The 12,243-nt window shown below is 43.2% G+C and overlaps 4 protein-coding genes across 4 annotated transcripts in view; 3 read left to right on the forward strand and 1 right to left on the reverse strand.

Annotated features, from left to right (window-relative positions):
* Positions 1-1,443, forward strand: part of LOC131891828 (uncharacterized) — a 10,611-nt gene extending 9,168 nt beyond the window's left edge. The window contains exons 7-9 of the mRNA XM_059241496.1: positions 670-874; positions 943-1,104; positions 1,163-1,443. Of these exons, the coding sequence (XP_059097479.1) occupies positions 670-874; positions 943-1,104; positions 1,163-1,350 (555 nt within the window). The 3' untranslated portion in view covers positions 1,351-1,443. The remainder of the gene's footprint in view (positions 1-669; positions 875-942; positions 1,105-1,162) is intronic.
* LOC131891826 (uncharacterized) overlaps positions 1-2,173 on the reverse strand; it is a 12,614-nt gene extending 10,441 nt beyond the window's left edge. Inside the window, exons 1-2 of the mRNA XM_059241494.1 lie at positions 1,649-2,173; positions 1,435-1,585 (exon numbers count right to left, since the gene is read on the reverse strand). Coding sequence (XP_059097477.1) covers positions 1,435-1,585; positions 1,649-1,682 — 185 coding nt within the window. The 5' untranslated portion in view covers positions 1,683-2,173. The remainder of the gene's footprint in view (positions 1-1,434; positions 1,586-1,648) is intronic.
* Positions 2,174-2,479: 306 nt separating this feature from the next.
* Positions 2,480-5,589, forward strand: LOC131891825 (TRAF3-interacting protein 1-like). Its single transcript, XM_059241493.1, has 6 exons — positions 2,480-4,303; positions 4,369-4,610; positions 4,671-4,781; positions 4,846-5,031; positions 5,109-5,227; positions 5,295-5,589. The coding sequence occupies exons 1-6, from the start codon at positions 3,229-3,231 to the stop codon at positions 5,395-5,397; spliced, it is 1,836 nt and encodes a 611-aa protein (XP_059097476.1). The 5' UTR covers positions 2,480-3,228; the 3' UTR covers positions 5,398-5,589.
* A 5,878-nt stretch (positions 5,590-11,467) lies between these two features.
* Positions 11,468-12,243, forward strand: part of LOC131891259 (double-strand-break repair protein rad21 homolog) — a 3,198-nt gene continuing 2,422 nt past the window's right edge. The window contains exon 1 of the mRNA XM_059240791.1: positions 11,468-12,240. Coding sequence (XP_059096774.1) covers positions 11,675-12,240 — 566 coding nt within the window. The 5' untranslated portion in view covers positions 11,468-11,674. The remainder of the gene's footprint in view (positions 12,241-12,243) is intronic.

The following is a 12,243-nucleotide window of genomic DNA, read 5'->3' on the forward strand; positions in this document are numbered from 1 at the left end:
GGGGGGAAGGATCATTTTGATACATGGAGCCATATTTTTTGTCCAAATTGATGATTAGCGATCAACAATAGACTTCTATTAGTTTTGTACAAACGGAGCAAACTAATATGCTCAACAATTCACACTACTCGTCCCTTGCATCATAATGCAAAAATGATAGAATTATCTTTGGTGGTGGTCTCAATAATGATAAGAATGTACAAAATTAATTCTGGCTCACATCGAAATCTTGTTTGCATTAGGGCATCCAACTAATAAGCTTTAATTACAGAAATTTGCAGTTTTGCAAAAAAGAGAGGAGATTTGGCATTGCTTCAAGACATTGGAACACAATAGGTCCGCTCCTGCTGCAATGCTATGAGAAAAAGACGAGGTTAATTTACGTCTAATAAAATTAGATTAATTACCTCAATTCAATGACTCAACTTATTGAAACATAATTCAGAGCAATCATATTTTTACCTTCTGAAAACATTGTTTCTCTTGTTTAACTTTAAACTAGATCATTTGTCATTCGTTTCCCCCAAGTATCATCAAAATCAAATTGTAAAAGATTACCAAAATTTGGAGTTGCCTTTTACGTTAAGCTTCAAGTAGAGTATTTCTTCTAACGGAAATCCTCTCAATCGGATGATTGATTTATAATAATGACAAAATCATCCAATTTAGATCATCAAACACGTGTCCAGGGTGAACAAACCTTGCAATGACGAGATTGATTACAAAATGGAGGAGTGCCTTTTTCAATGTTTGGAGGTGGAATACATTAAAAAGTATGGATGTCGAAGCCCCAAGATTGCCATAACCGGGAACGCGTCCCAAGGAGTCCTTGACTGCACATCCAAGGATTATCGGAACATTTATCCAGACATAAGTGTGATTCATATCATAAAATGTATTTATACTCTATTATCACCCAATGCACCATCTTTTCCCGAGTAGACTCCGATGAAATGGTTTTGGGTCTGTCTGAACTAGTGGCTGAGATTCAAGTGGAAGATTTTCAACGGGATGTCTGCAAATGCCTACCCCCTTGTGAACAACACTCAGTCACCTCTGGTGTAAACAAGGACGAAAATTTGTTCGAATCTTTAGACATTGGAGGTAAAATAAAGTTCAGAGAGTTCTCACTAGAGGGACTGTATCAGGTTTGTACTTTCAGCATCCACCGTGAACTTGAAGATGCCAAACACCGTCCACGTTTATTCAGAGTATGTCACTTATTCAGAGCTCCAGTTTACATCGGATTTTGGAGGCTTCTTGGGCCTCTTCATGGGTCTGTCATTGTATAGTCTCCACGATTTTATAAACATCTTCATCGATTTTGGAATTGACATGATACCTCACTAATCTGATTTGGCATCACTGACAATTGCCTTGTCCAAAACTGGTTGAATCTCTCCCGCTGTTTTATTCTGTGAATTATGTACTTACTTGCTAAAGGCAAGGACATCTTTTTCCTGGTTGAGGTCATCTTCTTCTAAAGGCGATAGCAATCTGGGAGTGAGTTCTTCATCCTCGTCATCGGACCACTCCGAGTAGTCTTGATCATCCGTGATGATCCCGAGGGAGTTGAACTCATTAGCTGAAATGGAAAATGTAAATAAAATAAACAACAATGCATCTTTTTGAAGAGTTGTTGACTCACCGATTTGGAATGAATCTTCCAGGAACGTGGTCATCCTGGATCATTCTCGGACGTCATGCTTGACCACAAAAACGCACATTTTCGGTTGAACTAATTTCACTAGAAGTTGATATTCTCAGAGAGTGTTGGATATCTCATTTGTGGTTGACAATGAGTCATAATAACAGAAGGGTATTAATACTGTTGAGACACTCGGAGATCAACCGTCACACTGAAGGCAAGGCAGAGAGATAAAAGTTCAGGTAGTTCGGCTACCATCAAATTCCACCGTCAAATGATAATTAGAAAGCAGGCTCTTTCTTTCTTTCTTTCCGTCTCTCACTCACTCCTCTCACGAGAAACTAGGGAGGGATCCGATGATATTAATGCAATGAAATCCAGCCACAATCAACCAAGTCTCCACTTATTGTTCCAAAGGGTTGCCAGAATGAAAAGTCACTAATATCAATCAATGCACTTCAAGAACTTTACTTATTCGTAGCTTAAAGTCCAAATAACAAAGGATATCAAAACTCAGAATCTCTTGATAGTGAGCTTCCTTGACTCGTCACAAGTTCCTTAAGTTCGAAATCCATTGAAGAGCTGGCCATTATGGCAACACTTGAGCTAAACTGGGCTACAGTCAGATCAGTCGCAGGTTGTTCCAATGGCCTTGCTTTCATAATATGCAGCTTTAGACAAAGATACCTGGTTCATGAAAGTCACAGTCTTTGACTTCCTACATTACCCATAGCTTATTTGAAGAACCAGACATTTAGATGTAACATTTTTAAACAGGTCGAAGATTAAATTTAGGTTGCATGTTGTTCAGTTGCAGTCTGAGGGATATTAGGTTTTGTTGTTTCAATATAGCACACGGACAACGTTGATTCAGTTTACCCAGCGACCAAAAGCGTCTAGCTTGCATGACGCTGTGGACAGCTCCTGGCTTTCTCGTAAAGAATCGGGTTCCACCATGCATTTTGCCACTCATATCTAAGTCACACATTCGACATAATGTCATACCTGGGACAAACACAGTACAAACCAACTGGACCACGTTCAAATAAGACTGACACACAGACCTCTATCCCGGAGGACGACTCAGTGGTGAAGCTGATGGGGACCGAAAAATACACCAAGAGGTCTATTTGGCTGCAGGGTCTCAAGGAACATGTCTAGGTAAAGTTTCTCCCCCAAAGGAGTCTTGTTAAAGAAAACGTAGAGGCACTGGCGGAAAGCGGCAAAAAACCAGCGCCGAAAGGGACAGAACGTGATTGAGGGAAAGAGAGGGAACGGACTGACTGTAGAAGGGTCGGTCGATCCATGCTCGCGTTCCCCAGCCAAAGGAGAAGAGAAATTCCAACAACCAGAAATCATCGCTGAGCTAACAAACCACACACTTTGGGGGTGTTGTGTTTGGTGAAGGTGACAATTGAGTAAAACACTCAGATCTTTTTGAAAAATCGGTCCATGCTACTGGCCTTGACAATCTCAACAACCGGGAGAAGAGGATGTTGGACCCTTTAATTATTCATGGGCGACGGCCTTGAAAGTAAAGGCTCCATTAGTCATCGATTGACGATATTTGAGGTTAGAAGATGTCCGTGGCGCCCGCAGTGATCAAAAAGACCCAAGAGTCTTTGGGCAAGTATCTGAGCAAACCTCCCTTAACAGAGAAGCTTTTGGCACGACCCCCGTTTCGGTTCCTCCATGATGTGATCTGTGGTGTGATCAAGCAGAATGGCATTTTCAAAGGGCTCTTGGATAATAAGGAGATGGTCTCGGACAATGTGACCAAGGACCGTGATAGCAAGATCAAGTTTCTGGAGAAGGTCATATTTGGCACTTCATTCGCTATTGGCGAGAATCTACCCGTCAAGGCCGGGAAGATTGTTAGTGGTCAAGAAGGAGACAAGACCAATGAGCTTCTTCAAGCCTTGGGAAGGATCCTGGACGAAGGCATCGACACATCTGAGGCAGTGAAAAGAGTGAAGAAAGGTGAGAAACCTGGAAAATCCACTGGACCCGCAGGCAAGAAGGGATCGAGCGATAAGAAGGGCAAAGAGAATGTTCCCCAATCGCGAAGAGGATCCAAAGGTGCAGTCACCGGTGTCAAAGACAAGGGTGGCAAGTCCAGTCAACCATCGCGCGAGTCCACGGCCAAGTCCACACGCAGCATTTCCTCAGCCAAACCAATCGAGACAATCAACGAGGACTCAAATGAGGCGGCACCTCTCGATGAAAATGGACCAATGGAGACACTCAGCGAGGAACCGGCACCCCCGAAGAACGGCCACCCAGAACCCGAGCAAGATGAACTTATCACTAACGGACATAACTTAGACGACCAAGAGGAATCAGCCATTGGTGGTCTAGAAGATGAGCAAAATCTTGGTTTGGAGCCACAATTGGACGCTCCAGCAAATAATGAGCCCCAGGAGTTTCAGGAAATGGAACCCAACTTGCCCGAAGAAGACCCAGATCAGCACAGCATGAATGAACGACCTAGGACCTCAGCTCCTTCTGCTCGTCCTAGGACGTCAGGTAGTCAGCGAAGTCCTCCGGTCGAACCTCCTGAGGAAAACGCGCCAGAACCGTCATTCCCATTACCAACCGCTCAAGGTCCGACCCCACGACCTGGCAGTGCTATGAGAAGTGCCCGACCACGAACGGGTAAGACCTTTTTTTGATACACATTGGCAGCCGAATAATCCCCACCTTGTTAATTGTTGTGGTAGGCCGCCTGAAATCCGGCCGTCCTCCGTCTGCCCGACCGGCCGCTCCTCGATTGAAAGACAAAGTGGAAATTCAAACGGAGGAGGCAATCCAGGCCCGACCGCAAACGGGTCGGGTGGCAAATGTGATCTTGGCCGGCGATGAAAAGGACGACGACGATGATGGCGAAGAGTTTCTAGTTGAGGAGAAGCCAAAGGACGACCTTGATTTTCTCACGGAGAATTCGGGATCCCTACAGGCAGACGTGAGTGAATCATAAGATGAATCTAAAGTTTTTTTTCCATTCTCTGGTTGTTTGATTTAGCCTGAGGCACTTCAATCTGGAGCTCAAGAGCATGGAGGGCTTGTGCAGCAAATCCTGGAGACCCAGAAGGAACTCGAAGAAAAGCCTAAGGAGAAGAAAGGCGTTGAAATTGTAGGTGATTTTCATTGGAAAGTAGGATCAAACATTTTCAAATACTGTTTATCGTACCACACAGGAACGGGATTCAGGCTTGAGCGACATTGGGAAGCGCAGGGATCGCGAATCTACCCAAAGAGAGGTGGATAAATTGAGGTCGTCCATTCAGACGCTCACTCGATCCGCGAATCCTTTAGGAAAACTGATGGATTTCTTACAAGAGGACGTAGACGCTATGCAAAGAGAATTGGAAACTTGGAAAAACGTGAGTAATTTGGCTGTGAATCAGCGACCAAAATAAAACACACAACTTTTCAATTGAACTTTCTAAACGGATTTTAGGAGAATCGCCGCATGCAATTGGACCTGAAACAAGAGCAAGCAATGACGGAAAAATCTATTGAACCATTGAAAATCCATCTCGCGGATTTGGAAGGAGCCGTTCAAGAACAGCTGGATAAGTGTGTCTCAAAACTGATTTTAAGTGTTTGATGGTAGATTCAAAAAGTCATTTTTCTTGTCCTGTAGAATCTCCGTGATCAAGTCAAACATAATTCGAAATGAGGAGCGAATCTACCGCATGATCACTTCCATTGGCACCACGTCAGTTGGATCTGGAGGTGGAAGGTAAAGCAGATCGACCCCCATCTTTTTTGTGGAGACTGCACCCATCCACCAACATTCCATCTACTTGTTACAATACAACAATACTAGCTACAAAGAAAATACACCTTATAAACTATCAGAAATCAAACTAAAAGTTACTGTATGAGCTTCCTTGGACAAGGACGACGTCACCACTGGACAACGATGGTAGTGGGAGAAAATGAGTAATTCCAATCCTGATCAATCAAATCCATTTCCCTTCACACAAATTGACTAAGTTGTGGACTCAGAAATCATTGGTCAATTTTGATTTCAATCGAACTTCCTTTTTAAAAGTTATGAGCATTTAAAACCCAGACCAGGGAGAGCTCAAATTGAAAAAGGTAGCACCACGTTGGTAAGATCGCACCTAGTGCCAGGGCATTAGTCGTTCTTCAATAGAAGGAACAAATTACAGTTACAAACACTTTGGTCAAAAATAGTAATTCGTTACACAAGCATTACTCGAAAAAAATGTAATGGGGTTACTCGTTACTTCTCATAGGAGCTAGATTATCGATATTTTATGCTTTTTCCCCATTAAACCCACACTCCGTTAAAGAAATTGGGTTTTTATTTGCTTCAAGCAATCCTAACAAGTAAAATTTGAATATTTTATGGTAACATTTTCCAATAATGAGCATTGGCATTGAATCTTGGCATAAATGATCAAAATGTATTGCATCATAATGCTTTGAGGAGTCAAGATAGGGACCCTGGATGGGGTAATGATTCTTGAAGGTTTGATACAAGTGTCGCAAAAGTCTTGAAGGAAAAACAGTATTAGACATTGTTAGGCCGGTAAAGCTTCCCTGTTAGAAGCCTATGCCTTAAATCGTGGAATTGTGGAGGCATTAGAAATTTGATGCATCATACTCAAGCCAAAGAAGGGGTTTCCCTACTTCAACATTGCACTGAATTAGGTCTCCAGTCCAACGGAATTTGATTGAGAAGATGTAAACAATACATTAGCAAATGCAACAAGAAAAGATTCAGAGTAGTTACTCTTCAGAGTAGTTAAGAGCAAGCACAATTCTCAACCCTTTCATTGTTCATGATATGCTACATGGAAATAGCAAAATATTGGCAATTTCTGTTGAGCCTTTAGTTTCCTCAGCTGCCACGAGATAAACGAAAAATTTAAGGCCAATCTGGAAGCTGAATACGGAAAGAGTAATGAGTGATTATTTTAGCTTTGGGGTCGTTACAATCACACAATTTTCAAATGTACTGGAATTGAAGTTCCCTTTTTGAAAAAAGCAACGAACTACCGTAACTTCGTTACTTGTAATTTCGTTACTAATGCCCCGCCTGGTGCCCTGTATTAGAAGATCAAAAGATCAAAACAATGAGTTTATATGTGTCCCAGATCCAAACCAAACACACTTTTGTAAGTGATTGTGCCTTAAGGGTTAGTTTTTAGACTTAAGTTACTCTTCAGGCATCATTTAAGTACTGCAATCACAACAACAGATTCAAAATATGCATTATTCAATAGAAAACATAAAAAGTGCCCCGCACAGAAGTGTTTAAAACGTTCAAGGTTCGATTAAGGGTGCCTGAAGGATAACTGAAGCCATATATAGCTCGTAGAACCACAGCTTTTTATTTACATAGGTTTGGTTTGAATCTGGGACCTACTTGAACACATTGTTTGGAAATTTCAAACTTTGATTTGTGCATCCGAGTGGTATAAGAGGCAAGGCAAACATGGCAAGAATCCTCTCCCTGGGTGTCGCGGGCTCGTGGGTACAAAACCCGGCTCCGGATGTTATCCTTTTTAGAGGAGGAGACGTGGTATAGTGGTTAGTGCAGTTTTCTAGCATGAGACAAGCCTACGGTTCGAATATCCTCCCCGAACTTTCTCAGGGCATGCTCAGGGAAACTTTTAGACGCTAACCACACCCGCAGACGGAGAACTAGAAAGCTTACTGGGCGAGGTTCACCCCTCCGACCCTAGCATTCCGAAATAATAAAAAAATGGTGCGCTGAACTCAGTGTCGTGCTCTTTTACCAACTTAGTGCTGAGTCAGCCATTTTGTAACCGTGTCGTAGTGAGTTTCAAAGGCTTGCTGCTTTTGACACAGACGTTTGACTGAGGTCAAAATTAACGAACGCGTTCTGAGTCAACAAGAATCCAACTTGTATGAATGAAAATGTATTCTCTTCATCTGTATAAAAGTTACGTTTCCCTCACCCTAACGTCTCTGTCCAGTGGTGACGTAGTTCTCTTGCTTTGGATTATTTTGATTTGTCTAAACTCCAGGATCCTGTGCTTTGTTCTTCCAAAAAATGCTAAATTTACAGGGTGCTCCCGCAAAAATGTACGCCTTGAAGATTTCAACTTATCATCATTATCGTTTGCCTCACCACAAAAAGATTCATTTAACTGATTCTCCATAGAAGTGGCTCAGTTTTGGCACACATCTTAATAAGAGCCCTTATTTGCAACGTCACAGGGCCAAAAGAAAACGGGAAGAGGCACGGTAGATCGCTAAATAAACTGCTCTTGCCTTACCTTGAATGTAATTTCTTTTCCGGACATTATGTGACCCCGGGCACTAATCATAAATAAGATTTTGATAGAATTAGCCAAAAACAACAAAAACGCATCATAAGACAAAAAGAAAGGAATTAGCCCAATCGGCCCGTTTTGGTAGAGGCTGAATGACAAAGCGCCCTCTGAAGTGCAGAACGTAAAACATATTTTGTGTAGCGTAAGGGGGCTTATGGATGAACAAGAAACAGCCATCAGGAGCAGCGAGGTGTTCTTAGTTTGCTTCATGCACAAGAAGATCAAGGATGATCTCCAAGCATGTTGGAATTGGTGCACCCCCTGATCTCAATCCTCAAGCTATATTTTGATGGGGCCACAAATGTTTTTTTAATTGCTCAAGAAAACCATCTTGAGGGTCGGTGTCTTCTTCAGGTCCTGTTCAGTCCTTGTCATTCAGGGCAGGAAGCGTCTTCTGCCTCGTCTAGTAGCGGACAAACAAACGTGAAAACCAAGGAAAACGCTGTAGTGTGCCACACTTTATCCAGAGATTATCAAATGAACAGCTTAGTGCCCAAGTACTGCGACAAAACGAGTGCGACATCAACTCTTCTGGGAGATGATTCAAATTCTCTATGGGTAAAATTCCGAATAATGGTGACATGTGAATAATCATTTTACAAGAGGTTGTAAACTGTATGATTTATAACGCGTCAACACATTGGCAATCATCGTTTCCAACAAAATAGTACTAAGAAAAGCACAGCTTCACAAGTTTGAGGTGGCTAACTTTTAAAAACGTTAATTTTTCTAAAGTTATAGTTTACGTTTTGAGCACAATTTGTTGTAAAAAGATGAGGATGAAAAGTCACGGGTATGCTGCAAGCATACAATATATAGCTCTCTGTTTACCCCTATTTCAATGTTAAAAGTGTATGTAATTTTACCCTTATCGTATTGGAAAAGTCTCTCACAAGGGTTGGTGGTGTATTTATGGTGTTCGAATAGTGTTGCAAAATAAAAAGTATCTTCTTAAAGTCAGGCACTTTCTTATATTTCTTCGTTATGGTGTCCGTACCGAGAGGAGGGGGAGGATAACGAAGCGGACTATTGAATCTCTCATGGCTACTAAGAGTGAGCACACAAATTGATTTAACTCTTTCTAGGTTTTGCAACAATTTCAAAGTGAAGATAAATATGAATTAAAAGTTCGAAATCGTACACGGTGTTAAAGCTTGGCCAAGAAAATGGGGACGTTTAGGCAAGCTCTGGCAGGTTCGTTTGTTTGCTGGTACCAGAGTCAGGGATGCAAGTTTGGGACTTCAAAGACGTTTCCTTTAGAAGCTAACCCCTCTTTCGCATTGCTATTTGAGGAAAGGTCAGCTTCGGTAAAACCAGTTGGAAACGCCAATTTTGCATCACTGGCATTGGCAGGCGGCAAGTTTGTTTGCTGATGGTACCAGCCCTTGCCTAAATTTCCGAATACGTCGTGCTGCATCGAAAATGCAATTGCCTATGTGATACGTACGAATGGCTAAAAAAGAGAAGCAGTTTTCTTGAGTTTTGATCTGCACGTTTAATGCCTTGAATCGTATTTTAATCAAAGTAAACTATTTTTTTTTACAAAACAGGCATGAATATGGCTGTGGATAGAGCCCGTAGAGATGTAACATCAAACTTGTTCCCCTTGCCTCCTTGATTTTAGAAGATGGTTCCATTTGCATAATAACAATCTTGCTCAGTTACACTCCAGTTCAAGCCAAGTGTTTGAGTGTTTGCTGCTACCTCGTTCGAAAACTTTAAAGTCGTGTTACGTACGTATTATGTACTACGCATGTGACTATCAAAGGCACAGACTCTTCGACACTTGGGAGTTATTTTATCTCTCAACCTCCATTTTTAACTGTCTCTCTTTCTCTCAATCTTTCAGGCCAGATGGCGGCTTCGCTTTTACGATGCACCACTCAGCAAAGATTAGAGTTGGCGAGGTGTTAGAGATCACTCGTCAGACTCGAGCCCATTCGTTCCCTTGCAAAAACTCAGACGTAAAACCTACCTTGTTCTCGAATCGCTCATTTGATTCAGCAAATAACCCTCCAACATAATGGGAGATCGATAATGGCAGAAAGACTATTTCGTAAAGCTGTAAACATGTAAAAGACGTCTGATGGCCCATTTTAGGAGGTCAAATGTAAACAGAAGACTACCTGGCTTTACCTGTCCAATCCCTCTACGGCTTCTTAAAGAGAAGGTAGATTGCACAAAAACTAGCCAGCAAACTAAACACATACACCGTTATGCTTACCTTAGGTTGATTTGGGTTATTCAGTTTAAGTTGAGTCTCTTTTGGGATCGCTATCTACGTGATTATTGGTCGCAAATATACCAAAACTATTAACAGAGCAAGGTAATGGAAGGTCCTTATCCTTTTAAACGAGCAGATGCAATGCAATACAATCTATCAGTCATCACAAGACTTTCAAAATTTTTTTTCAACCTCGGAGATGAAAATGGAAATAAGAAGTCTGAGCATTGCCATTTTATATCGGTTTATTGCTTCCATAATAGAGGGCGTCTTTCTTTACAAACGTCATTCTCCACTGATTAGTTGGCGGTGCTACTTTTTTAAACTTAACCTAAACTAACACGATATTAGCAGCCTTTTAGGTCTCTCTCCAAACCTTTCTAACAGTTTGTCACAAATTTAAAAATGAGCACCGCCAACTAATCGGTGGAGAATAACGTTTATCCTCTTTCTTGACACACAAGTGCACCTTCTGATGCCTTGGCCCGAGCCAGTCCTCGATCAATATGAAGATCAGGCATGTCTATCATCAAAATAGTCCGAACAAGAGTGGGGAGGCAAGTCATTTTCGCATCGCTTAAAGAGTGTTTGAAAGATTTCAAGCTGTGTCCAAAGCATACACAAGAACCCGCTGACATCCCTAGTACTTGGAGTGTTTTTGGAAGTCGCTTTCACTCTGAGTTGGCAGGCATTCAGCCTCAGCCGCCGCCAGCCAGGAAAATATCAATAATAAACGATCGATGAATTTGATGCTAGACCAGCTATTTGTTGATTGTCTCCTGATTTCAGTTCATTTTACTTTAGATGCGGCTCATTTCACATTGGCGACGAATCCCTTCGCCCCAACTGGAATTATGTCATTCATATTTGGTTGACCATCGCTACTCAAATCTCAATCTATGATCTATGGCCAACAAAAAGGCCTCAACAGTGACGCCGAAATGACTTCCTGGTAGCCTAATATTTCATATCTGTCTTGAACCCATATCCATAAGCTTCATGCAGAAATGCTAAAATTTGGATGCTGTAATACAGACAAGGTGGTACAGGACCCCCAAATCCTTTTTTTCCCCCCAATTCCAATAAGAATGCCAAATAAGTTGCACAACCACCTTTCACGGCGGCACAGGCCAATAATGAACCAGAATGGGGCCGTTTATAAGCACACAGTGTCGTTTGAACACCTCCGGTCCCGCCCTAATGATCCTCAGAGCCCCCTTGGGGTCCGAACCCAGGGTCGACATTGGTCCAAGATCCCCACCGAATTGGCAAGCCTGCTGGCCCAAGCCATTTCAGCCGGATTTTGAGACTGCCTGGACGCCGCCCGAAAAACACGCCAATTAAAACTGAAGCTGGGATCCGCTGTCCACAGATTGGACGCCTTGCTCCGATATCGCCCCGTGACACGCCCCCGAGCGGCCGGATTGAAGGCGGTGCCTGGTTGGCCAGCCCCTCCCCGGTGCCATGTTTTACGCCCACTTTGTGCTGGCCAAAAAGGGTCCTTTGGCCCGGATTTGGTTGGCCGCCCATTGGGACAAGAAGCTGACCAAGGCCCACGTTTTCGACACGAACATCGAGAAGTCGGTGGATGGCATCCTGCAACCCAAGGTCAAGATGGCCTTGCGCACCTCGGGTCATCTCCTGTTGGGCGTGGTGCGCATCTACTCGCGCAAGGCCAAGTACCTGTTGGCCGATTGCAATGAGGCCTTTGTCAAGATCAAGATGGCCTTTCGTCCGGGCATGGTGGACTTGCCGGAGGAACACCGAGAAGCGGCCGTCAACGCCATCACTTTGCCGGAGATGTTCCACGATTTTGACACGGAAATGCCGGAAATGGGCGAGGATGAGGCGGATCTGATGGGCGCCCAATTCTCCATGAACCAAACGCGGGCCGAGGAAATCACCATGCGCGAAGACTACGGCAACATCAACCTCGACACGGCCGACGACAGTTTTGGCGATTTGCCCAATATGCATGACAGGGGACAGGGCGGGGGTGGAGGCGGAGGCGGCGGGGGCGGGGTCGAGGGGCC

This window comes from Tigriopus californicus, chromosome 12 (genome assembly GCF_007210705.1).
Source record: "Tigriopus californicus strain San Diego chromosome 12, Tcal_SD_v2.1, whole genome shotgun sequence".
NCBI lineage: Eukaryota > Metazoa > Arthropoda > Copepoda > Harpacticoida > Harpacticidae > Tigriopus > Tigriopus californicus.

Excerpts from the sequence above, each read along its gene's own strand:
- LOC131891825 (XM_059241493.1), top strand. The coding sequence starts at position 3,229 with ATGTCCGTGGCGCCCGCAGTGATCAAAAAGACCCAAGAGTCTTTGGGC. Across the intron at positions 4,304-4,368 it reads AAGTGCCCGACCACGAACGG|GCCGCCTGAAATCCGGCCGT; the intron begins GTAAGACCTTTT and ends TTGTTGTGGTAG. Across the intron at positions 5,032-5,108 it reads AATTGGAAACTTGGAAAAAC|GAGAATCGCCGCATGCAATT; the intron begins GTGAGTAATTTG and ends AACGGATTTTAG.